Below are 25,325 nucleotides of genomic sequence, written 5' to 3'. Positions count from 1 at the left end.
ACCATCCACTTGAGAGGGCCAATAGTTCTCCTGGCAGCAGATTCAGACACAGCAGCGAGCCTGTAAATCCCCCTTCTCTGGGAAACACTTTAAGGTCTGTACGTGTAACAAATACACAGCTGGAAACACACTCGTGTAACCTGCTCTCTGGGCTTCCCTTCCCCCAAGTTAACAGAAATCCCTGCTGAAATCCTCCAGGGACAGTCTTTCTTTTTCTTGCTAGAGAAAAGCGGGTACAGGAGAGCTTCCCCAAAAATCCTTTTCTAGAAATCTCAAAAACTACTCTTCCCAAACTACTGCCCAAACCCTTCAAACAGGAGTGCAATCTACCCCAGCCCCACGACGGTCTGCGCGCGGGGGGGGGGGGGGGTCACTAAGACCCCAGAGTGTTTGGCAACAATGGACCAGGAGTGGGGGAAAGAGCCAAGCTTTCTCCCACCTCTGCGCTGGCACTTGGTTTCCAAGCTAAGTTTCCATCTCCCCACCCCATTTTAGCCATGACCCCCTTCCTTTGCCAGAACCTGCAGTGACTGGGGTGGGGGTGAGGAGGTCAGAGGGGTCCTGTTCTAGGTATTCTGTCCTGTGAAAAACCAGTCACCTATGAGGAACTCTGCAACAAAAGGGTCTGTAGGACCCAAATGCAGAGTGGGGGAGGGGTGGATCCTGCAGGGGGTAGGGGGAGCCTTTCAGGTTGGGGATTTCAGCCCTTCCAATAGCTTTAAGGAGTGTCAGGAGAACTGCCATATAAACTACAGCACTACAGCCCAGTTAAATTTTAAATTCTAACAGACACTTTTTTGTATAAGTGTGTCCCAAATATTGTATGAGACATACTTGTACTAAAAAATTGCTTACTGTTTATTAACTAGGCATCCTGGGCGGGGTGCCTAGGAGGGAGTTAGAGCTGGCAATCCTGGTCAGGAGGCTTCCTGCTGAGTTGGGGGGGGGGGGCGCGGGTCCCAGTGGAGTGAGGCAAATCTCTTGCCAGAACTTTGAGATTACTCCTCATTGGCTTTGTAACAAGGTTTTTTTGTTTGTTTTTATTTTATTTTATTTTTTAATGAGGGGAGGGGTCTTTAGTTTGACTGTGGTTAGGACTAAAGCTGGGGCACTTAATCCAGCCCAGGGGTGACTAAGCTGGGAGATGCAAACCTCACCCCACCCCCCTGCCCAAGAGCAGAGACAGAGGCTTCAATGGTGCTGGCCACTCAGCCAAAGCATCAACATTCCAGGAGGCAGCATTCCCGCCCTTCAGGAGGAACAAAGGGCCTGGGGAGGAATTCCTGCTGCCCCAAGCATGGGGGTGGGGTAGTATCCAAACAAAACTGGGCAGAAAAAAGTGCCCCCAGCAAGAGGCGCTAGGAAGAAGCCCATTCCCTCCAAGAGGAATGAGAAGGCCCAAGGAAAGACTCCAGCACGGATATTAAAATTCAGCCTTACAAACACGGAATGCAATCTGGGGGCTAAGTCTCTATCCGCGATGGAGTAAAGTTCAAGAAAGAAAAACCTCTAAAGGAAACAGGCCAAAAGCTCCGAATTTAATCATTAACTTTACCTTGAGGGTCTTCTTTGTATTCTTGCTACCGGCTGGCTTTTACTTAAAGTAACCAATGCGAACATTTCACTGTCCTTCAAAGAGGGTGGGATTCGCAGGCTTGTTTTTTAAACTACAGCTCCTTCGTCACCACAGATGATCTCCCAGGCAGATTCTAATCGCAGAGCCCCAGCACAAAGGAACTTCGGAAGGAGGGGAGCAGGTGCGGGTGAGAACTGGGGGAATCGGCCTCGTCTCTGGCCCACGTGCGGGGGGCACCCACCTCTGGGGACCACAGTGGACAGGATCTTCAAACAGCTTGAGGGGAGATGAGAGACTTGGGCACTCCAGGGCCTCGGTAAAGAAGGCTGGGGACAGACCGACGACTGCGAGGTTCTCTTTTGCTTTGAGGGCAGAGGTGTTTCCAAGGGTGACATCGCTCCCGTGGAAGTCCCCTTTCACCATCCCCAACCACAGGTTTTAAAGGGGGCCCAACAGCTCCCTGGAGCCTGTCTGAGTTAACACTGGTTGAACATTTGCTTTGCAGATAAAGTTCTAATCACCAAGGGGTCCTCAGCAAAGTGCTTCCCAGTTTTTCAGATGCCCTCAAAGGCTCCCAGGCCTTTCTTCCTGGAGACCACGACTGGTCCTCGCCCTCCACCTGAGTCCCCTCCCCACCCTCACCTCACTCTCGCTGCAAAAAAAAAAAAAAAAAATCATTTTCACGCCTTGTAGCCGGTTCTCACAGTATCCAATCCTCACTCCGTCCCAGCTCCAGGTCAGCAATCTACTACTTCCTTCAGCAGCCCAGTTCTCACTGGGGGCAGACGCCAAACACCAGGAAAGAGGAGGAAGAAGGCAGAACCCAACTCTGGATCCTGACGGAGTCGGGCGGTCAAGGACCCCTCACCCCACAGCAGCACTCAATGATCAAAGGACTCAGCAGTTCTGCACACGGGAAACAGCCTAAAACCAGGGGAAGGTGGTTCTGAATGACACTTACAACAGCTGGTTCAGGGCAAGGAACTGCCCCCACCCTTAACCCCTAAGTGAAGGATCCTCTGGTAACAACTCAAAGTTTCTAAGAAGCTCAAAACCAAAATTTTCTGAAAAGGAAGGGTCTTTGGGAATGGAAGCCACCAACCTGTCACCTCCAGTTGAGTTGGCAGGCCTGGGAAGCTATGAAGTTTCTCAGAAATGCTCAGGACCACAGGCCTAGACTCAAGGATAAGAACCCTCTGAAGGACACCCAGGACGCTGGCACTCTGCTGGCAGGACTTCACTCCTCTACCGAGTTACCCTTTCCTGAGCCCTGGAATTTTTTTTAACACATAAGCATGTAATACCTAATCAAAAACAATTTAGTACTTTACATGTACATCATTCACCAGAATACCCCCAAATCCCCGGGCACTCTATTTCCCTGTATAGTGATGTAAGGGTCCACAGAAGGCAACCTCTGTTCTGGTCCTTTGTGTCCTCAAACACCCGGAGAGAGCAGGCACATGGCCGGTGTTCAATGAGAAGTGTGTTGATTGAACGGAATTCACTTCCACATTTTCCGAGCAATCCTTGAGGAATTTGCCTCCCAGCAGGCAAGTGCTTGCTGGAAAACAATGTTCCCTGACCATTTGCATTGTGGCCCTGAAACAGCAAATGTTTAAAACAGGAAAAGAAAGGGGGGGGAGGGGTGAAATCTGGGCCTTTGCAGAGGCCAAAATGCCTCAAAGGTAAAGATTTTAGGGCGTTTTACAGCTACCTCCACCTCAGCAATAAACCAGGACATCAGACATGGCAACTTTCCGTCATCAGAGACTCATTCACATCCAAAAGCCCATGTCTCACTCTAGTTTCCATAAATCCTCCCCAACACCCATGACCAGAGCAGCAGACCAAATTCTCCAGAGATTAGCACTGAAAGGTACTAAAGCAAGGGAACTTTCTAGGGTGTCTTGATTATGATGGTGGTAGTATAGATGTATAACTTTGTCAGAACTCACCATCAAAATGCATGCTTAAAAATGAGTACATTTGATTGTGCCTACACTACACCTCAATAAAGATGATAATGAATGAACAAACTGTATATTGTCATGCAAGGATGTGCTAGATTATTAGATTTAAAAAAACAAAGCAAGATGTAGAACTATAGATGCAGTATACAAATATTTCCCAACAACTTCATTAACATCAGTGTGTGCACAATTAAAGATTAAATAATAGGGACTTCCCTGGTGGTCCAGTGGCTAAGACTCCGCGCTCCCAATGCAGGGGACCTGGGTTCAATCCCTGGTCAGGGAACTAGATCCCGCATGCCACAACGAAGATCCCTTACTCAGCAATGAAGACCCCACGTGCCACAACTAAGACCCAGTGCAGCCAAATAAATAAATAAATATTTTTTAAACGAAAAAAAAAAAAGATTATTAAATGATAAATACAGTCATAAAGATAATGTTGCAGAAGCATAGGAAATGAGACCAATGATACACTCCAACCTCTTACCAGTAGTTACATCTGGGGAGTGGAATCAGCAAGTTGTGTATTTTTAGCTACTTAGCACTTGCCTGTGTTAAAATGACTACTTACTTCTCTTCCAGTTAAAAAGCCCAATGAAGATAAAAACCAAGGGGAGAAGCGGCAGGTCTGTAGGGCCCTGCCCAATAACTGGTACACAGTAGGCAACAGAGCAACACATGCTTAAACACTGACTGATGTGTAACAGGCCTACACCAAATCAAGCATTGCCACTTATCTGTTATCTATTTCCTTAATAGCCACCAAACATCAAAGAGATTTTTCAGAGATCACCGGTATATGACCACAAAGCATGAACACTCAATATACATACATTAAACTGCAACCCAGTCGGCATTCACTGAGTACAGGCCTTAACACACCCTTCTCTTCACCCCCAGCTGACAGCTATATTCATAACTGTTTCCCAGAATTGTACGGGTTCAGAGAAAAAGGGGAAATGAGACCATTCACTAACAGTCAGGACACCAGGCTCATCATTTGTTCTAGATAAAATTAGACCCCACCTCCTATGATACACTAAGAATGTATTCTAAGGTAGGATTAAAGACACAATATGTAGAGACAGTAGAAGACGATCATCAGTCACAGTAAAATTTAAAATGTATACCAAGTTAAACTAAACTGAGGCAAGCCAAGGACTCTGAGAAATCCACTGCAAGAAAGAGCCAGTACTCAATATTTTGGATAAAATGCCTACAAATTGATTTTTTAAAAACCCAGAAGGGAGAGGCCCGAGAACCAAGGCAATCTGAGGAGGAAACCCAAATGGTCAATAAACAAAAAGACGCCCACCCCACAGTCATCACAGAAATGCAAAGTAAGCCAACAGGACGAGCCATTTTTCTCCCATTAGATTGATGGCAACAAGGCCGGGTGGGGTGGGAGGAAATGTGGCTGGCTAGGAGGCAAATTAACATTTCAAATGAGCCTCTCCAGCATCTTAGCAAGTCCCCGGCTGTGGGAGAAGGGGGAGCTTCCCTCCGGAAGCAACAAGGACACAAATTGATGGCAATGGCCAATGTAGAGAAAATCCCACATAAGAGAACAGCTAAGTAAATTTCACACCATGAATACTAAGTTTGGAGCAGTAATGACTAGCAAAGTAAGTACAGGAAAATGTCTACATGTTTTTAAAAACTGTATGTCTATACTCGCGTGTGTGTGTGAATGGCTGTTAAGGTTTGGAAGAAAACACACCCAGATCACACACTTTGGGAAGAAGTAGGACTGGGGGTACACTTTAAAAATTTTTTTTACAGATAATCTGAACAAAGATATTTATTACTTGCATAATTAAATAAGGATTAGACTTAAGTGGTCCCAGTTACCTCCTGGGAGGGAATACAGGTAGCCCTGAGAAAAATCTCAATTTTCCATTCATCCAGCAACTACAAGCTGAGGATGGTGAAGGAAGGAAGGAAAGGTCAAATAAATAGTCACAGAGACATACATATTCAGAAAAATTACCACCCAAAATGACAACTGCTGTGAAGTCTAAACAAAAGTCAGTTAAGGAAAAAAAAACTTCTCAATGTTGTTAAAAGAACACAAATTTAAAACAAAATTGCTACCTCTTCCCCCTTTATAGCCCCTGTCAAGTGTTTGCAAATGTTCTATGGTTTGTATTAAGCACTCATTCATCCGTGTTCCTCTTTTGTGTTCACTGTGGCAAACCTATCTGCATTTAGCACCAAGAAGGGGTGAGACCCTCCCACAGTGAGTGACAACATTTACAAGTGCCAACTGAAAGTCGAGGAGCCGAAATAAGAAGGGCCTGGCAGACAGGACAGGGATACCTCCCCCAGGTAGTTTTTTAGATTTTTTTTTTCTTAATCTGCTGAAACCACAGAATGTTATGCTCTGGATACTCTGGCTCCCCCCATGCAACACCCCCTCCATCATGCTTTACAAGCCAACATCGAGGACTCAACAGAGCCTGAAACTCAATCCTTTCTCCCAAACCAAGGCCAAATATCCCCTCCTCATCTTCATCATTTGATCTTATATGCTTCTTAGATTTTATTCCCATTTATTTATCTACTGCTTTTCATGCGTTTTTTTTTGTTGTTGTTTTGTTTTGTTTTTGGTGGAGAAGAGAATTGGTTTTGCATCCCAACAAGCAAAGAAATGGAAAAAACCTTGAAAATAAATTCTGTGGGGCTAGAACAAATAGGCACTGATGAACATTAAGTTCAGACAAATTCTGTGCTTGGTTCTGCAGTAAACACGATACAACCAATATAGGAAAAAAAAAAGGACCACTAATATGAATGCCGAAAACAGCAAATGTGAACACCATCCGTCCTTTTATGAGCAAGGGAAATGTTTGCTTTCCAACTTCAAAACTAGCTGCACTAGAAGCATTTTCACAGTCTGAGATGCCCAGATATAATAAGTGCCTTTCTTTGCATGTTTCTGTATGTTACTAACATTTCAATATAATTAACAACTATACCTCAGTTTTTGGATCTCAAGGTACGTCTGTCTTTTTACTGCACAATATACTTAAGGATGAATAAGATTACAAAATTAATAGCTGTTGTGAACCCCAAATGTTGTCCACAATTAACCGCTATCTCTTGCTAAGAGAGGATTTTGCTACGTCTTCATAACTTGGTTTCCACTCATCACCATAAATACAAACTCAAACACGAAACCCCTTTTCCCCTACTAACCTTCAGTTTAAAGTGGAGACACAAACCTAACTTCATTTACACTCCCTGGAGGCGATTCTTTCCAAGATTCCCTCAAAGCTCCAGATATTTGGGTTGGTCCATCGCTGATGAGAGCTATGCTTTTTTTATTTATTTGCACCCATGTGGCTTTTTAAAAATCTGGTTAAATTGGTAAAATAAATTTTCCTCTTCGCATATTCCTCTAAATCTCTGAAAGCTCTGATAAAGCTAACAACAACAACAATAAGGGAAATCAAAAACAAAGGGGGGCTTCCCTGGTGGCACAGTGGTTTGGTTAAGAATCCACCTGCCAGTGCAGGGGACACGGGTTCGAGCCCTGGTCTGGGAGGATCCCACATGCTGCGGAGCAACTAAGCCCGTGCACCACAACTGTGGAGCCTGCGCTCTGGAGCCCGCGAGCCACAACTACTGAAGCCCGTGCGCCTAGAGCCCGTGCTCGACAACAGGAGAGGCCGCCGCAATGAGAAGCCCGCGCACCGCAAGGAAGACTAGCCCCCACTCACCGCAACTAGAGAAGGCCCACGCGCAGCAACGAAGACCCAACGCAGCCAAAAATAAATGTAAATAAAATAAACTTATAAAAGAAAAAAAAAAAACCAAAGGGAATTTTTCTGAGAAGTTATTAAAAATAAAGGGCAGGACTGGTGGCTGGCTGGCAGGTGCTTCCACTGCCCCCTGCAGCACTGTCCCCAAAGCAATTCCTTCACTTTGAATTTCTGTCTTCACTTATATTTATTACTTTAGAAATTCTTTTATTGAAGTAGGGTTGATTTACAGTATCGTGTTAGTTTCAGGTATACAGCACAAGGATTCAGTTATATATGTATATATACTCCTTTTCAGATTCTTTTCCCTTACAGGTTATTACAAAATATTGAGTATAGTTCCCTGTGCTATATAGTAGGTCCTTGTTGTTCACTTATATTTATACATAGCACACACTGCAATTTTTCATCAGAAGATACCTCATTTGATTCTCAAACAAAAAAAGACAGCCCTAGGCAGACGAATGCAAATGTTACCATCCTATAGAGTGATGAGGAAACAGGAGGCACAAAGCCACACTTTTGCTGACAAATGTTCCTGATCAAAATGGAGGCTCCAGCAGAAGACAGTGACCAACACTCAACACAGCACTGCTCATATTCCAGGCATTAACATAAACAGTCGCCATCGCCAAAAACAGGAAACACGAGTGCCCTCCAACTGGCGAACGTATAAACTGTGGTACATTCATACAACGGAAAACTACTCAGCAACAAATAGGGAGGCACCACTGATTCCAGCAAATGCAGCTTGGCAAGTGGAAAAAGCCCGACTCAAAGAGTCAAACACTGTCAGATTCATGATCTTCTGGAGAAGACAAAACCATAGGACTGGAGAACAGGTAGAGGGCTGCCTGAGGCTGGGGGTTGGAGCATTTGGGGTGATGGGATGCTCTGTACTGAGCATGGTGGTGACTGCACTCTATGCTCTTGTCAAAAGGTGCAGAATTGTACACGAAAAAAAGGTGAATTTTAAAATGTGCGTTATCTACCTCAATACACAAAAACAAATACCAAAAAACCAAAATAGGAAATCACCAGACTTAGTAAGAATGAGGCCTTCCCTCTCAGCCTAAGGTTCTGCAGCACGAACTGCCCCCTGAACTGCAGGACAAAGCCGGGGGGTGGGGTGGGGGCAGGTCGTCCCAAAGGCCGAGGAGAGGAAGGGGAAGCAGGGAACGGAGCTCCTTCCTGCAGGGCCGAGGCTCCTCCCCTCACTCAAGATTATAACCATAATGGGCTGCACGGGTCTAGCTCACACCAGGGAGGTACCCACAGATGCCCCGGTGCACCAGCCTTTGGGGAAGGCAAGGAGAATCCCCCAATCCCAAACTGGTTGTGTAAGCTCCACAAAGAAAGGGATTCGGGGCTATTTTGCTCACTGCTCTTTCCCCAGGGCCTCCTGCCTTACACCAAATCCGATTTCATAGAAATTCAGGTCTGCTTACCTAGAAATTATCTGCACTTGTTTCATTTTTACTTAAACTGTGTAATTACACAAACAAGTACGAAGAACATACATAGGTCTGGGAACAAAAGCAGCAGCCTCTCTTGGTAAGCACATACATGACTCAGAGAGCTGGAAGCAGGGCGTGGGCTGTCCGTGGCTGGTGCAGCCTGCTGGCAAGTCAACAGCAAGCTGGGTTAGTCGAGACTGGAAACACACTGACAGGAACGGCACTGCTAACTTTGGACACGTTCTGGTCCTCCTTAGCCTGAGGTCTCCCCCCGCATTTTCATGAAATTTTCAAATGGAATCAAGCACCAAGCAGTGCTGCCGGAAGGAGTGGCCCAAGTGTGATTCCATCTTCCCAGCTGTGCTGCTTACTGAATTCTTATGGTCTCTCAGCTCGAACCCACCCTCCTGAGTAGACCACATCTCTGCTTTGCCCGCTGAATCCCTGTGACTCAGACAATAGGGGATGTGAGGGGGAGAAAGGCTTCGCTCTCTGCTGTCCCGCTTCCTGGGTGGTACCCTCAACAGACTTCTTACTCCAGCGTCATGGGCCCCTGGCCAGACCCATAGGTACCCTCCTATGTCTTAACAACTCCAACCTTTTCTCTTCCGATCTCCCAGCCCTTGGGTGGGAGCTGCTTCCCACAGCTGCTACTTCCCAGGTACCCGAGTGCTCTCTCCTTGCACTGCAGCTTCTCAGTTAACTCAAATAACACTAACAATTCTTTACATTAAATGACCTGTTAAAGTAACTAAAGTGGCTCTGGCTCCAGACTGATATTTATTTCTTCTACGTATCAGTAACCACCCCCGCTAAGAAGGATAAAAAAGGAGGGGATCCCTAAAACACAGAACTACCAAATGACCCAGCAATTCCACTCCTGGGTAGATATTTGGAAAAAATGAAAACGCTAATTCGGAAAGATATGTCCACCCTTATGTTCACAACAGCACTATTTACAATACCCAAGATACGGAAGCAACCTAAGTGTCTGTCAACAGATGAATGGATAAAGATGTGGAATAAATATACAATGGAATACTACTCAGCCACAAAAAATAATGAAATTTTGCCACTTGCAGCAATGTAGATGGACCTAGAGAATACTATGCTTAGTGAAATAAGTCAGACAAAGACATCCGTTATTCGTGGAATCTAAAATATAAAACAAATGAATAGCAAAACAGAAACAGACTTACAGACATAGAACACAAACTAGGGACTTCCCTGGCCGGTCCAGTGGTTAGAGGCTCCATGCTTCCACTGCAGGAGGCACAAGTTCGATCCCTGGTGGGGCAACTAAGATCCCTCCCACAGCAGTGAGGCAAAAAAAAAACAACAAAAAACACAAACTAGTGGTTACCTGTAGGGAGAGGGAAGTGGGTAGGGGGAAGATAGGAGCATGGGATTAAGAGGTACAAACTACTATGTATAAAATGGATAAGCAACAAGGATATACTGTACAGCAGAGAGAATTATAGCCTTTATTTTGCAATAACTTTTACTGGAATATAACCTAAAATACTGAATCACTACACTATACACCTGAAACTAATATAATATTGTAAATCAACTATCCTTCAATTTAAAAGGGGGTGAGGGGACCCTAACACCTTTCTTAGGGATGCTGAAAGGAAAAATTAGATAAAAGATCAAGACTACACACCCTCCTCTAGAGTCAATCCAATGCAGCCTCCTCGAAACCACTCCTGCCTTTCTTCCATCTTCTGCCTAAATCCCACCATTCTCCAAGATTCATCTTAAACTCCTCTCTTTCAACCCAAACTCATCTCCCAGTCAGAACCTCTGTTTAGATGCCACGAGCTTTTAACACTTATTATTTCCTCTGGTAATGTAAATGAGACCACATATAAAGTAGCCACCCAGGAAGGTAAGAATCCCCCTTCCCCATCAACTACTTTCTTCCAGTTCTGTCTTCCCAGTAGACTAACTGCAAGGCTCCAGCATCCTCAGCAAGGAGCATAATTCCTAGCAGAAAACAGACATTCAAATATTTTGATGACAAATCTTAACACATCGAGTCCTGTCAGCAATGAGAAACCGCCCAAATTATTTCATGGTATCAAATATCGCTTGGCCATCAACCAGGAAGTATTTTTTTAAGAAGGGTAAGCAACATATTTAATTTCACGAAGAAGGAATTTTACCCATTTGGCTGCAACTCGCGGGAAAAATTGAAGCCAAATTTTTTTTTCAGGAGACTCACACAGTTAGGTACATGTATATTGAAACAAATTTTTCTAACTCTTTCTTCAAAGCACCTTCGTATAAATCATAACTCCCCTCCACAAATAGGTCTCTAAAACTACTCCTACCATTTCCACCTGAAAGGTGAAGTGACTTGTCCAAGGTCACACAGCTACTTCCGCGTAACACCAGGCTGTGAACCCAGGTCTTCTTACTCTAAAGCTCATGCTCTTGTCTTTGCACCAAGAAGCTACAAGCATTTTCCCATTTACTGTTCCCCTTTTAATCCCCCAACTACATAATGTGAGAGAGAACATTTTCAGGGCATTCTGTGGCTTGAAAAGGAAGAGGTCTCCTTTGTTTCTGGCAAAGGGATCATGGCAGCATTACGAGCATATTCTGATTAAACCCAACTTGCATCACCACTGAGAACCAGCAACCTGGCAACATCTTTCACGAATTGGTCCTTAAGTCCACTAACATCAACCAAGGCCAGATCTGGTGTAAGAGCCCCACCAGTGCCAGAGTAGTTGCTCTGAAGTGCTGGGGCCACAGGGCGAGAGTAGCTGGGGCAAGGGCGGGTGGGGGTCTCCACTGCCTGAGATCACGGAAGAACAGGCCTATGTTAGAGGTTGGTTGACAGAGGAAGCACCCTTCTCACTTTGATACTGTAGAGATCTGCTATGAGACAGACATTTGAGACTAATTAAAACTCAAGGCCTCGGACTTCCCTGGTGGCGCAGTGGTGAAGAATCCGCCTGCCGATGCAGGGGACACAGGTTCGAGCCCTGGTCTGGGAAGATCCTACATGCCACGGAGCAACTAAGCCCATGAGCCGCAACTACTGAGCCTGCGCTCTAGAGCCCGCGAGCCACAACTACTGAAGCCGGCACCCCTGAGAGCCCATGTTCTGCAACAAGAGAAGCCACCACAATGAGAAGCCCGTGCACCGCAACAAAGAGTAGCCCCTGCTCACCACAACCAGAGAAAGCCTGCGCGCAGCAACAAAGACCCAACGCAGCCAAATAAATAAATAAATATATATATTAAAAAAAAAAAAAAACCCAAAAAACTCAAGGCCTCTTCCTTGCTAAATCATTGTTCTGCTAATACTTCGCATTAAGTTCATTCTGGAAGGAGAAGTAGTCACGGTAATGACGGTCACACTCACTTTTGCCAAGAGACCATACTGTGGCCCATTTGTAATTACCTGTGTGCTATTTAATTTTCTCCTTAATAACTTAAAAAGACCAAAAACAAGATAAAACACAAGAAGCTAAAGATTCAAGCAAGAAATTTAATATTAAAAATCAGACTTGGGCTTCCCTGGTGGCGCAGTGGTTAAGAATCTGCCTGCCAATGCAGGGGACATGGGTTCAAGCCCTGGTCCAGGAAGTTCCCACATGCCGCAGAGCAACAAAGCCCGTGCGCCACAACTACTGAAGCCCACGTGACTAGAGCCCATGCTCCGCAATGAAGAGTAGCTCCCGCTCGCCGCAACTAGAGAAAGCCTGCGTGCAGCAAGGAAGACCCAACACAGCCAAAAATAAATAAATAAAAATAAATTAATTAATTTTTTTAAAAATCAGACTTTTATGGACTAGTTTCAAAAAAACAATAAATTTGCCAAATATTGTATATAAATAGTAGTGTGGGGAGTTCCCTGGTGGTGTAGTGATTAGGATTCCAGGCTTTCACTGCCATGGCCTGGGTTCAATCCCTGGTCGGGCAACTGAGATTCCACAAGCTGCACAGCACAGCCAAAAAAAAATTTTTGTTTTAATTTTTAATTAAAAATTAAAAACAAACAAAAAAAAAACTAGCAGTGTGAAAAGAGTGCTAGACTAGACAAGTTCCTGCTTAAGTCATTTCATCACCCCCCAGCCTGTCTCCCCATTTGTAAAGTAGCAGTTTTTCTATGATGATTTAAGGCCTTTCTTGTGATAACTGAAGTTTCCTCTTCAGGAACACCTAAACACACACCTGACAACACCGTGAAATTAAAGCTTATAAAATATTCCAGTCCCTGAAATCAGACTGTTCCCTTGAGCAAGTTGATCCATTTCCTTGAAATGTCATGGTGCCAAAAAAGATCAAGTCTTTAAAGATTAATGGTTGTCAAATACATCATATAAAATGTGAACAGTAACAGTGGCCTTCCATCTCTAAAAAAAAAATAGCTGAGGGCATTGATGTAGCCTCTAAACACAGCTGTACCCATTTTTTCCCATAGGCTCGGGGAGCCCTATAACCCTAAGATGGTCTAGACCAGAAGTTAAAGTTGAGGTCCAGTTTTTCTAAGGTGAAACAAGTTTTATGCATGTTTCTCCAGCTCACTTTGCATCACCTGAAAGAATCACTACATCCTTCCGTTTAGATCATAGAAAACTGACAGAAGCCACAATTTCCAACACTGACATTAGTTTTCTTCTACAGCATCCCCTCTAGGGGAAAGAGGGGTGGGGTGGGGAGTCTGCTGCAATACTCAACAGTTTATTAATAAAAGCTATTACAAAAAACTAGGTCCTACTGTATAGCACCGAGAACCACATTCAGTATCCTATGATAAACCATAATGGAAAACACATTAAAAAAAGAATATATATACATATATATATATGTATATATAACTGAATCACTTGGCTGTACAGCAAAAATCAACACAACGTTGTAAATCAACTATACTTCAATAAAAAAAATTCTTAATTAAAAAAAAAAACCTGGGACTTCCGTGGTGGCGCAGTGGTTAAGAATCCGCCTGCCAATGTAGGGGACACGGGTTCAAGCCCTGGTCCCGGAAGATGTCACATGCCACGGAGCAACTAAGCCCGTGCGCCACAACTACTGAAGCCTGTGCTCCGCTACAAGACAAGCCACTGCAATGAGAAAACTGCGCACCGCAACAAAGAGTAGCCCCTGCTCAACGCAACGAGAGAGAGCCCAACACAGCCAAAGATAAATAAATAAAATAAATTCATAATAAAACAAAACAGCTATTACAAGTGTTTACAATTGGTTTCTACTGTGCTACAGACTCTTTAAATATGTTAACTGGAATCCTTAACACTGCAAAGTGTTACAGATGAGAAAACTAACGCAGAGCAAGAAATCTCAACCTAAAACCACATTGCCTAAATGCTTAAGTAAAAATAAAGCTAATTCAGAAAGAGTCATGTACCAAAATATTCATTGCAGCTCTGTTTACAATAGCCAGGACATGGAAGCAACCTAGGTGTCCATCATCGGATGAATGGATAAAGAAGATGTGGCACATATATACAATGGAATATTACTCAGCCATAAAAAGAAATGAAATGGAGGTATTTGTAATGAGGTGGATGGAGTTAGAGTCTGTCATACAGAGTGAAGTAAGTCAGAAAGAGAAAAAGAAATACAGTATGCTAACACATATATATGGAATCTAAGGAAAAAAAAAATTAAAAAAAAAAGGTCATGAAGAACCTAGTGGCAAGATGGGAATAAAGACACAGACCTACTAGAGAATGGACTTGAGGATATGGGGAGGGGGAGGGGTGAGATGTGACAGGGTGAGAGAGTGTCATGGACATATATACACTACCAAATGTGAAATAGATAGCTAGTGGGAAGCAGCCGCATAGCACAGGGAGATCAGCTCGGTGCTTTGTGACCACCTAGAGGGGTGGGATAGGGAGGGTGGGAGGGAGGGAGATGCAAGAGGGATGAGATATGGGAACATATGTATATGTATAACTGATTCACTTTGTTATAAAGCAGAAGCTAACACACCATTGTAAAGCAATTATACTTCAATAAAGATGTTTTAAAAAAAAAAAAGTCTAATGAAAAAAAAATTAAATAAGTGCTCAATAAATGATAAAAAAAAAAAATAAAGCTAAATAAACAGACAGCTTTAATAAGAAATATCACAAAAACATTATCCCAATTCCTACTAAAACTTCCTTTACCATATCCTCTTTTCTGCTCAACACTTACCCAGTACAAGCCTACAGATGATCCTAAGAGAAAGATCTCCCTCTGACATTGATCTCAAAGAGAGGCAGAGGGCACAGAACAAAATCTGCGGATGTGGTCTATCTAAACACACCATAATCATGGCTGCTGACGCCACCTATTCACAATTCTCATTTTTTAAACACCTGTGAAGATGTTCTATCAGATCCATATTTAGCAGCAAAATCTCCATGTGCAGATTTTTTAGTAGAAGAACATCTTTATAACTGTCCCAATTAGTCGAAGACATTAAAGAAGTCTGCAAACTCCACTGGCATTTCAACAAGGCTAGATAGAAGGAAATGGCTGCCCGAACTTTCCAGAAGCAACAATAACAACTAAGGATACAGTTGCTGACAGATGTTTGACAGAGGCTGGGCAGGGGGGTTTCCAAAGCCCACTCAGGGACCCTCAAAATTCACAAGATGTGGGAGCCATGAGGGGAGCCCTCAGTCTACACAACTGACCTGACCCACACTTCACTGTCCTGTGCACACTGCTCGGTTTCATTCAAATCCCATTAATATTAAAAAAAAAAAAAAATCCCATTAACGATGACAGAATGTGCAATTTTGCACAAGCCTGTCGGATAAACAATCACAATCAAGAAAAGCCTGTCAGATAAATAATCACAATCAAGAATTGCACCCTTGGGACTTCCCTGGTGGCACAGTGGTTAAGAATCCGCTTGCCAATGCAGGGGACACGGGTTCGAGCCCTGGTCCGGGAAGATCCCACATGCCACGGAGCAACTAAGCCCGTGCGCCACAACTACTGAGCCTGCGCGCCACAACTACTGAGCCCTCATGACACAACTACTGAAGCCCACGCACCTAGAGCCCATGCTTGCAACAAGAGAAGCCACTGCAATGAGAAGCCCACGCACCGCAACAGAGTAGCCCCCGCTCACCACAACTAAAAAAAGCCCACTCGCAGCAAGGAAGACCCAACGCAGCCAAAAATAAATAAATTAATTAATTTTTTTAAATTGGCCTGATGTCTTCGGATTAAATATGAATCTCTCAAAATTTCAGTTGGGTGTTAGTGGGAGATTAAACCCAGGCATTAGGGGTCTTCACCTGTTTGATTCCACCATACCTTCAAAGCCAACTGTAAGCCAACTATCTAAAACACGAAGGAAACTGGAGATGCAATCTGAAGAGGCAAAGAAACGCTGGAATAGGGTTTAAGCCAAAGTTTCAGATGTAAATTGCCCACGCTCATCCCCCCCCACCCCTCCCAATTTTTCTGTTAACAAGCCAGAGTCTTGTCAATCAAAACAGTCAATCTGGTTTCAGTCAACTAGGTTTGTGGGTACAGACAAAACCTCAAAGGGAGAGGAATAATTTAGTATTGAAGAAGCAGGAGGTCACATCAACTGAAGAGGAAAGATGGCTCAAGCCTCCTCCTGCAAGTCACAAAGCTTGAAAGGTCAAAGAACGAGGAACAGAGTGGGCTGCAGTGGTGGCATCTTTTGCTCCCTTCAGGCAACTGTAATTCTTTATCAGTATTTTTCCCCTCTCTTCCAAAATAAGAGAGATGGCACAACAGCCTTAGTGAGTCAAGCCTTCAACTCTTTGTCAGTGTTATGGGGAAAAGGGGGAGGAACCACTACTTTGAAACCGCCTGCATGGTAGAATTCTTCTCAACCTTTCGCTTAAGTGTCATGAAGAATGACATCGAAATGGTCCTTTATTAGCTAAGAATGAATACATCTGAAATAAACCTTGCCCTGTGTGAGGAGCTGGCGAGTAAGCAACCCATGTGACTTCAGTTAGCACCAAAGGAAATAAAATTTGGAGGGGATTAAATTTCAGAGCTATATAGAATTATCAAGTAAATTAAAATTCCTCATAATCAGAAAAACTTATAAAACCCTTTCTTCTGACAAACTACCTCAACAACAAAAGCATTTGAACCATTTCACCTCCTCATTTAAGGCTTCCTCCAAAACTAACTCCCTTTCTATATATACACAGAATTTTTTAAATGAAAACATAAAAAGCCAAACAGTTGTGCTCAAAATTTTACATGTTAGGAGAAATTAGAAAACTACACATTTTAATGTTGGTTTTAGTGACCTGAAATGTTTTAAAATTACATGTGTGTGCATTTTCTTCTTTTTTTTTTTTAATTGGCTATGCCTCGCAGCTTGTGGGATCTTAGTTCCCCAACCAGGGATTGAACCTGGGCCCTCAACAGTGAGAGCATGGAGTCCTAACCACTGGACTGCCAGGGAATTCCCCATTCATCAAGCATTTTCTTAATTCAACAGATTTCAATCCACAAATATCCACCTGCTGAACTAGATTCAAAGCAGGAACCTCCAATTATTTCCAAGGTATGGAAAGTTTGGTTTTCTGGTGAATAGGTGAGATGTGTGTGCTATGCAGACACACATCTACCTAGTCCTATAGAACGGGTTGAAGATGGGGCACAGAAACAACTAGAATGCACATTTCTACTCACTTTTTCTCTTTTGTCCTTAAAAAAAAAAGCCTCTTGCTATAAATTTTACAATGTACAAAACATACGCATATTATTTTAAAACATACACTGAGTATGCATGCCTGAAAAAGCTTAGACTCTGGGAATGCAAAATAAAATACATTGGTGCCAATACTGGTACAATCCCCATTTACAGGAGCTTATTCAAAATAAGATACAAGAATTCATTCCACAACCAATTATTTTAGGCAGCAAATCGTCTTCCTCAAAGTGGTTTGAGGCTGATTTTTTGAGAGTGGTTTCCTGGGGAAAGATAGTCCCCCCACAAGCCTAGGACAGCTCAATACTTAGGGTCACACTGGATTGGCATTCTAGAACCTATATTTCCAGGGAGTGAAAATAAATTGCATCAGCACCTACACCCCATTTTCCATCCAGGAGACTCAGGAAAATCCACCCCCACCCCCGCCTTCATAACAGGGAACAATACTGCCATCCTCGAGCTACAATATATCCCTCGGCTCAAGATGGCAACTGGGTCACCACTGCCCCCACCGCCCCCCCCCCCAGTGACAGGGCCTTTCCCGGGGACCGGAACAGGCTCAGACCCCACTCGGCTTCTCGCCATTTACAGAATCCTACCGCCCGAGCTCTGAACACGCTCACACACCCTTTCAGCTTCCAGTGTCGCCTCCAAGGCAGCCAAGGGCTCACATCCCACGTGCAATTAACACATTAAAAGGCACCTCGTGAAGGTGGGAGCAGCGCGCTCCAGTCCCACTCAACTGCCTAACACTCCCCCCCAGATACGTGCAGACGCCGTCTCGGCCCCGCCGCCTCCCGCTCGCCGAGGCGGGCTCCGGGCCGGCCGGGCTGGGGCTGGCCCACCGCCGCGGCGCCTCCGCCCGCCTCTCCCAGGCCCCGCGGGAGGCGCGCGGCCAGCGGTCAGGAGCGCGGGCCCCCAATTCCCGGCCTGGCTAACCGCCGGCCTCGGCGCCTGCAGGCCTTTCGGACTGACCACCAAGGCGAAAACCCCAAACTCTGTTTTTTAAATGGACCAAATACAGAGTGGGAGCAAACAACCCTCATCATTCCGTTGGGAAACCCAGCTCCCTCCTTTTAGATTTTAAAATTAAGTTTTAAACCAGTGCTCAGAACACCACCTTGTCAGTCCTGAGGGGCCGTTTCCGGGGGGGTGCGGGGAATGCTTAAGGAAAGCAGTCTGGGAAGAGACCCTACCGGCTGCTTCCCGCACCCCTAGGTGGCCAACTGTCGGAGGCACCCTCCTTAAAATTAAAGGGGAAGAGCCAGGCGTCGGGGCCCTCTTCCCAAGGTCAGGTGGCATTAGTCACCATCAGGCAAGGGCGCCCTGAATTATTTAATGGAGCCTGTTGACCCGGGAGGCAACTCAGTAAAGGAGCACGTTTCAAAAACTGAAGTACACTGTACCTACTGTAAAACACATGAATGTAGGCATCCAGTCCGTCACAATCAAATAGAGGACAGGACGATCGTCCTCCACAGTGCCTTCAGTCTCCTTTTCCCAATCCGAAGAATGGTTTTTTAAAGGAACAATATTACTAAACTGTGAAGGATCACTCCCTTGGAAGGAAACGAAGAATTTAGGCCGTGGGTGGGATCCCCTCTGTGAACCTGGTGCTTTCCCTCCCAACACTTGACTTCTCCATTCACAGCATTGGTTTGTCCCTTTAAACTTAAATTCCCTAACATTCCAAATCCAGGAACGATTAAAGAGATCTAACAACTGTTTTCCAAGTTTTCTTCTTTTAATGAAAAACCAAGAAGGGGAAGTAGAATTTTGCTCAAAACTGAGCAAATGTCATGTTTTAAAAGGATAGTTGGTCTAACAGTGTAATATCTTAGTGCCTTTGCCAAACAACTTCAACCTAGTATTGCACACGTTAAAAAAAAATCTAAATGTTCAGGGCATCCAGGTACCTCCCAGGGTGAGGGGAGCGACACTTCACACGCTCCCATACCTTTTGAATGGTTTAATAATTTAAAAAGTGTATAAACCTTTTACAAGTCTGGCAACACTGAGCATCTACTGTTTTAACCCAAATAAAACGTATGTGGATCTTTAACTGGGAATATAAATAAAACCTGACATTTAAACTCAACTGCTGGGAGGGAGGGTTCAATCAACGCCCCTGCCAGGAGGGAAACTGTGGCGGATTCAAGGCGCCCTCTCCCTCCCCCCCTTCCCCTTCCCCTCCCCCTCGACGCTAATCTTCCCGGCGAATTGGTTCCCTCTTTCCATTCCCGGGATTCGGATCGGTATTTAACTCAATCCATTTTTGAAAGAACCTACTAGAAACATTCAGCCATGAATGTGGGAAAACTTTAAAGATGAGTCCATTCAAAGCTTAAAAAAGGAAGGAAAAGAATAGCTGCCCCTTAGGCTTCATACCGAGAAAGAAACTTTTAAAATGAGGCGTCCACAACAAGTAGATTAGAATTTCAACTTTTTTCCAATAGGAGAAGCCGGCTTAAGGCCAGCAGGCAATAGCTCCGCCCTCCTCCCCAAATAACAGGTTAGGCGTGGAAAAGGCTGCGCTCGGCAAGCCTCAGCCGCGTTCGGAACCAGCACGCCCACTCCACCTAACACGCAGCCAACTCGCACCAGGAGCCGTCTCCTGCCCGCGTCCAAGGCAAGACTAGCACCAAGTCTCACCAAGGGGCTACAGGTAGATCGCATTAAGTCACCGACCCTCTCAGCAGAGGCTGCGCCTCAAAACTTCGGGCCCCTTCCTCCAATGGGTTCGGGTGAGTGGAAGGTGGCACAAGATGTGAAAAATAAGAAAGAAAGTTTTATTCAACAAACAGCCAAAAGAGCCAAACAAGCTCAAAAGCTGCAGTGCAGCCCTCGGACTCTGCGCACCCGGTTCGAGCCGCGTGCAGCTTGGGTCGGCTTGTTTTCCATGAGAAGTCGAGCCCCAGGTTGAACGGGGTGGGGACACCTCCCAACCAGGGAAACCGGTTCCCGTAGAGATCGAAGCCGGGCAGGCGGGGGCGGCCCAAGGACTTCCAGCTGGGTGAGGGCAATGGGCAAGGCCCCCCGATTCCGCTGCTCCCGGTGCAGCGGTGGGCCCACGAGGCCGAAGGGCGATTCCATACAAGGGAGGTTCAAGAGCCAGAACACGCTTTTTCCACCGTGCGGGAACAGAACCGCGGAAGGCTGTTCTTACTCCACACAAGGAGGCAACGACTGCTACGGTGTCCCAACAAAAAGCACAGTCCTCCCCTCACAAGCGCGCACGTGGAAACCAGGTTTACACGCGCAAGCGCACCCCACACTCACCCACACGACCATCTCCTCCTGGCTCATGCCCTACTTAAAAGCAACAATCGACGAGTTTTACAAACAAAAATAAGGTTGGGAAAAAAAGCTAAAGGAGAGCCCTCAGCATGCTGGGAGGCCTCTGGTGTGCCCGCACAAGGAGACCACGTCTACACACACACACACACACACACACACGTTTCCATCTCGTGTCTTACTTAAAACAATAGCTTGCACGCTTTGTCAAACAGGAATGAGGAAACCAAAGCCCCTAAAGAAGAGGGGGTGTCTCCAACCTCGGGAACCGTCGGAGGACAGAGGAGGGACCCTCGCACACGGAGGCCAGGTCTACACAGTCGCACACAACTACCTCTTCCCAGCTCATGCCTAACTGGAGACAGCGGCTGCCACGTTTTGCCGCACAGAAAAGTAGATATGGAAGCGGGGGACTCTGCGTTTTGGGACCCCTCGCAGCCCGCACACAGAGGCCAGGTCTTCTCCACACACACTTCCCAGGTCAGGATCTGCTTGGGGCAGCAACTGCCGCGTAGCCAAAAGAAAAACGAGAAATCCGGAAGGGAGAGAACCCCCTCCCCTTGCTCGGGGACCTGCCCGGATGCCCGCGCGAGCACCCACGCGGCTCCCCGGGTGCCAGACCAGCGCCCCACGCCGCCCGGCCGCAGCCCCCGCGGGAGCGGCCCCCGAACTCACCTCGTCGTCGTGGTGCTGGCAGAAACCGAGGCGCTCGGGAAAGACCGAAAGGATGGAGAAGGGCGCGCCGGGGAAGGGCGGCCCGAGCCCGAGCTGCTGCGCCGCGGCGGCGGCGGCGGCTGTGGGGCCGGGCGGGCCGCGCTCGATGTAGTGGTCCTTGGTGAGGCGCACGCGCTGGTGCGCGCGGACGCAGTTGTCGCACAGGTGCTCCTGGCAGTCGAGGCAGCGCGACGAGGCCGCGTTGCCCTCGTCGCAGGAGCTGCAGCCGTGAGGCCGGCGCAGCAGCAGCGCCGACGGGGAGGCCGCAGGGCCGCCGGGCGCTGAGCGGGTCGGCGCGGGCGGCGGCGGCGCTGGCGGGAGCGGCGGCGGCGCCGAAGCAGAAGCGCGCGGGTGCGCGTGGTGCGCGTGGTGCCGGTGGTTGCTGTGGCCGCCCGCGCCGGCCGCGGCGCCGGCCCGCCCGTTCTTGGGCGGCGGCTCGTCGGCCGTGGCCACCACGGCGTCGAGCAGGTTACTAAGCAGGAAGGCGGACGAGGGCAGCGCGTCCATGCCCGCCGCCTCGGCCAGCACGACCTTCTGGTCGCACACAGGGCAGCGCAGCTTGAGCGGCTCTCCCGGCGCGCCGCCGCCCGCCGCCGGCAGCCGGTGCGCCTCGAGGCACGGGCGGCAGAAGGCGTGCAGGCAGGGCAGGACGTGCAGGCGGCGCGCCGCAGCCCCGGGGCCCCCGCCGCCGCCCCCCGACGACGTGGACGTCTGCGAGGACGACGACGACGCCGACGAGTTGGAGGAGAGCGGCGCCGGCGAGCCGCACATCTCCTTGCACAGCAGGCAGATCTGGAAGTCGGTCTCGGAGAACGAAGCCATTTGCAACCAAGCCCGGAGGAGGGAGGAGACCAGAGAGGAAGAGGAGGAGGAGAGGAGAGCGCGGACGAGGTGGGTGGGGGAGCCGCCGACTCACTCAGAAAAAGGCATCAATTAGGCCTGCGATCCAGGAGCCGGCACCAGAGCGGCGCGGCCCGCTCGGCCTCGCCGCGTCCGGCCCGCGCGCTGCCACCCCCGACGCTGCGGGCATTAAATGCCACTCTCCGGAGGCGACACAGATTCCTCCCGGAAAAGGACGCGGGGGCCGCGTTCTTTCCCGAAGCGGGAGCGCCGGAACAAGTCCCGACACGCGAGGGGCGAGCGGGGGCAGGGAGGTCAGAGGACTCCCTGGAGCAGCTGTAGCTTAGCTTCTCGCCAGCCGAGGGGAGTACCCCCAAGTCGAGTCCGCTGTGCAATCCCAGTCCCGGCGGGAGAAGCAGAATTTGGTTCGACGAGTATTTGGTGCGTGGCTTTTCTTTAAACGGATTTAGTCTCTTCTTGGGACAAGAAGGCTCCCCAAACTAGTAAAGGCGGGAGCGGCGCGACGCCGAGCCCCTGTCCCCCCGCGCGACGCCGACCGCCCCGCCGCATGACGCGGCGGCCAGGGGCTCCTGGGTGGCCCGGCGTGCGGCGCTCCGGGCTTGCGCACGGCCCGGCGCGGCCTCCCTGCAGGGCGGTCGGCCCCGCCGCAGCTGCAGCTAGTGGGAGCCCGCTGCGGCCGCACGCGTGTAGTACGCACGCGCGCCCCACGCGCCTCGAGTCTCCCGCGCGCCCGCCGAGCCCGGCCGCGCTGCCGGCGCTTAACACGCACGCGCGCCCCACGCGGCCCTGGGCCCTCTTGCCCCCGCCTCGCCGGGCCTGGGCGCCTCCAGCGAGCTCCTTCTCCGGTTTAGCCGCGCCGTAACGCGGGACTACAGGTCCCTGCGGGCCGTCGTGAATTATTCATCGGCAGGAAGATATTAGATGTACCCGCTGCTCGCTCCGCGCGAGCCGTCGTGCAATGCTATCCGAGCTCCGCGCGCGCCCCGCGCCCCTCCTCCTCCTCGCGTCCGTTCTCTCTGAAACCTTGGCAGCGAAGGGGGATCACATTTCCTTTGTCATCGGGCCATTTCGCCCTCGCGTTGGTCCCCCCCTCCGATCCCGAGCCGCGGGGACGGAGGCTCCACCGGGGCGCGCCGGAATCAGTGGAACCGGCAATGGCCCAGCGCGGTGAGCTCGGGAGCCGCGTGGTCAACGCCGCCGGCCCGCTCCCGCGTCATCTTCTTTCTGAAACGAGTCGCCGAGCAAGACTCGGGTGGCCCCGGCAGCGCTGCTGCGCCTACCGGGCTTTGCTCGCGCCTTGCGCCCTGGCCTCCTGGGGCTTTGAACAACTCCCCAATTCGGGCTGCCTGCGTGCACGCGCGCGCGTGCCCCCTCTTTCTCTGCTTTGCCGCCTCTTCCTCCTCCTCCTCTCAGTACGCTGGATATTGGGACTGATCGGAATTCGGAATCCTTTTAATCTCCAAAGGAGCAAACTCACTTCCGCCCGAGTGCTGGGAGGGGGCTGGGGGAGGGGACACAGGGGAGGGGGTTCCAGGCAAACAGGAAACATTAGCCCTCTCGGCACGGCTCGCTTTTGTGTGCTCCCTCCCTCCTCCCTCCAACCTCCTCCCTTCTCCGGGCCGCGGGGGAGATGAACGCCCCCGGGCTTCAGTGTGACGACCTTTGAAACCTTCCGAGCGAGGAGTGGAGAGCGACTCTTCCGTTTATTTAAAAAAGAAAAGATTTCATTCTGAATCCCGGTTCTGCAGAGGCTGATATCCACTGCCCGTGAGATCTGGGGTCCCCCCCCGACCAAGACCTTTTTTTTTTTTTTTTCCTTTTTACGTTTTCTTAAAGACTGCATGCATATCTGTGATCAACACCAAAACATTACGCAGTTGGAATTAAACGAATCTGAATTTTGATCTGCGGAGGGGCCGGTTTCTTTTTTGAGTTTTACTGGGGGGAAGTGGGGGGCAGAGGGCAGCTGTTCTGGGGAGGTTCCCGGTGAAGGCCCCGCGGCCATCTGGGTGGTGCCCGAGGCTGCCTGGGCGGTTCTGGGAAAGGAACTCGCTGGGCCCTGGAGAGAGACTAACTTGGAAGAGTGGAGAGGGCCACATACCAGGATTTAGAGAGTATTTGGTGTGGAGGCCAGCGGGTGGAACAATTGTCCCCGTCTTAACACCATCAAGCTGTGACTGACATCTTGGGTCCCACTTCTACAAGCAACAACCTGGATGAATCTCAAAAACATCATGTTAGAAGAAAGGAGCCAAACACAAGTTCGTAGTGTGTGATTCCATATACAGGAAATTCTAGAACAGGCAAAACTAAGCTTTGAGGATAGGAAAAGAACCCTTGGGGGTGAGGGAGTATTGACTGGGAAGGGGAATAGGAGAGAACCTTCAAGGGTTGTGAAGTAGAAATATATTTGTGTGTACATTTGTCAAAACTTACAGATCTGCCATTTAAGATCTGTGCAAAATTTCACTGTATGTAAATTATTCTTAAATTGAAAAAAAAATAACTTGGTGTCCAACCTAATAACCATGCCTGTATCATAAAAGTGAAAGAAAAAAGAAAAAACACTTTATACACAATTCCAGCTCCTCCTCTGAATTTGCTCACCAGAATTCAGGGAGGTTTCTGAGGAAATATCAACCTGGAAAGAACCCTTAGATCAACCTGCTGGACAAACATGCTGAAGGCCCCAGGCTGCAGAAACACCACACTAAAGGGAGAAAGCCATTGTGGGGCCCGGTGCTGTCCTGAGATGGGAAGAATTCTAGGACAAGCTAGCAGCCAAAGTCCTCAGCTGCTGTCAGGAGGGCTCTCCTCAGCACCTGGAGCAAATCTAAGCTCAGTGAACATTCACCGAAATGTGTGAGGAGTGCAAAAATTATTATCGAATAAACGCAGAACATGTCAATTGTATCTCAATAAAACTGGGGGGAAAAAGAACAGATTTCCTTCTTTGACCAATGAAAGAGAAGTAAACACTTTATACTTTAA

At 48.0% G+C, this 25,325-nt stretch overlaps 1 protein-coding gene and 1 pseudogene across 1 annotated transcript in view; one reads left to right on the top strand and one right to left on the bottom strand.

The window, feature by feature from the left end:
- TRIM71 (tripartite motif containing 71) overlaps positions 1-22,384 on the bottom strand; it is a 57,742-nt gene extending 35,358 nt beyond the window's left edge. Inside the window, exon 1 of the mRNA XM_061195237.1 lies at positions 21,435-22,384. Within this exon, the coding sequence (XP_061051220.1) occupies positions 21,435-22,295 (861 nt within the window). The 5' untranslated portion in view covers positions 22,296-22,384. The remainder of the gene's footprint in view (positions 1-21,434) is intronic.
- A 497-nt stretch (positions 22,385-22,881) lies between these two features.
- On the top strand, positions 22,882-23,844 carry LOC133095736 (uncharacterized; annotated as a pseudogene).
- The last annotated feature ends 1,481 nt before the right edge of the window (positions 23,845-25,325 follow it).

This window comes from Eubalaena glacialis, chromosome 7, assembly GCF_028564815.1.
Source record: "Eubalaena glacialis isolate mEubGla1 chromosome 7, mEubGla1.1.hap2.+ XY, whole genome shotgun sequence".
NCBI classification, from domain to species: domain Eukaryota; kingdom Metazoa; phylum Chordata; class Mammalia; order Artiodactyla; family Balaenidae; genus Eubalaena; species Eubalaena glacialis.
The sequence above is the reverse complement of the archived record's forward strand: the minus strand, read 5'-3'. Positions and strand labels throughout refer to the sequence as shown.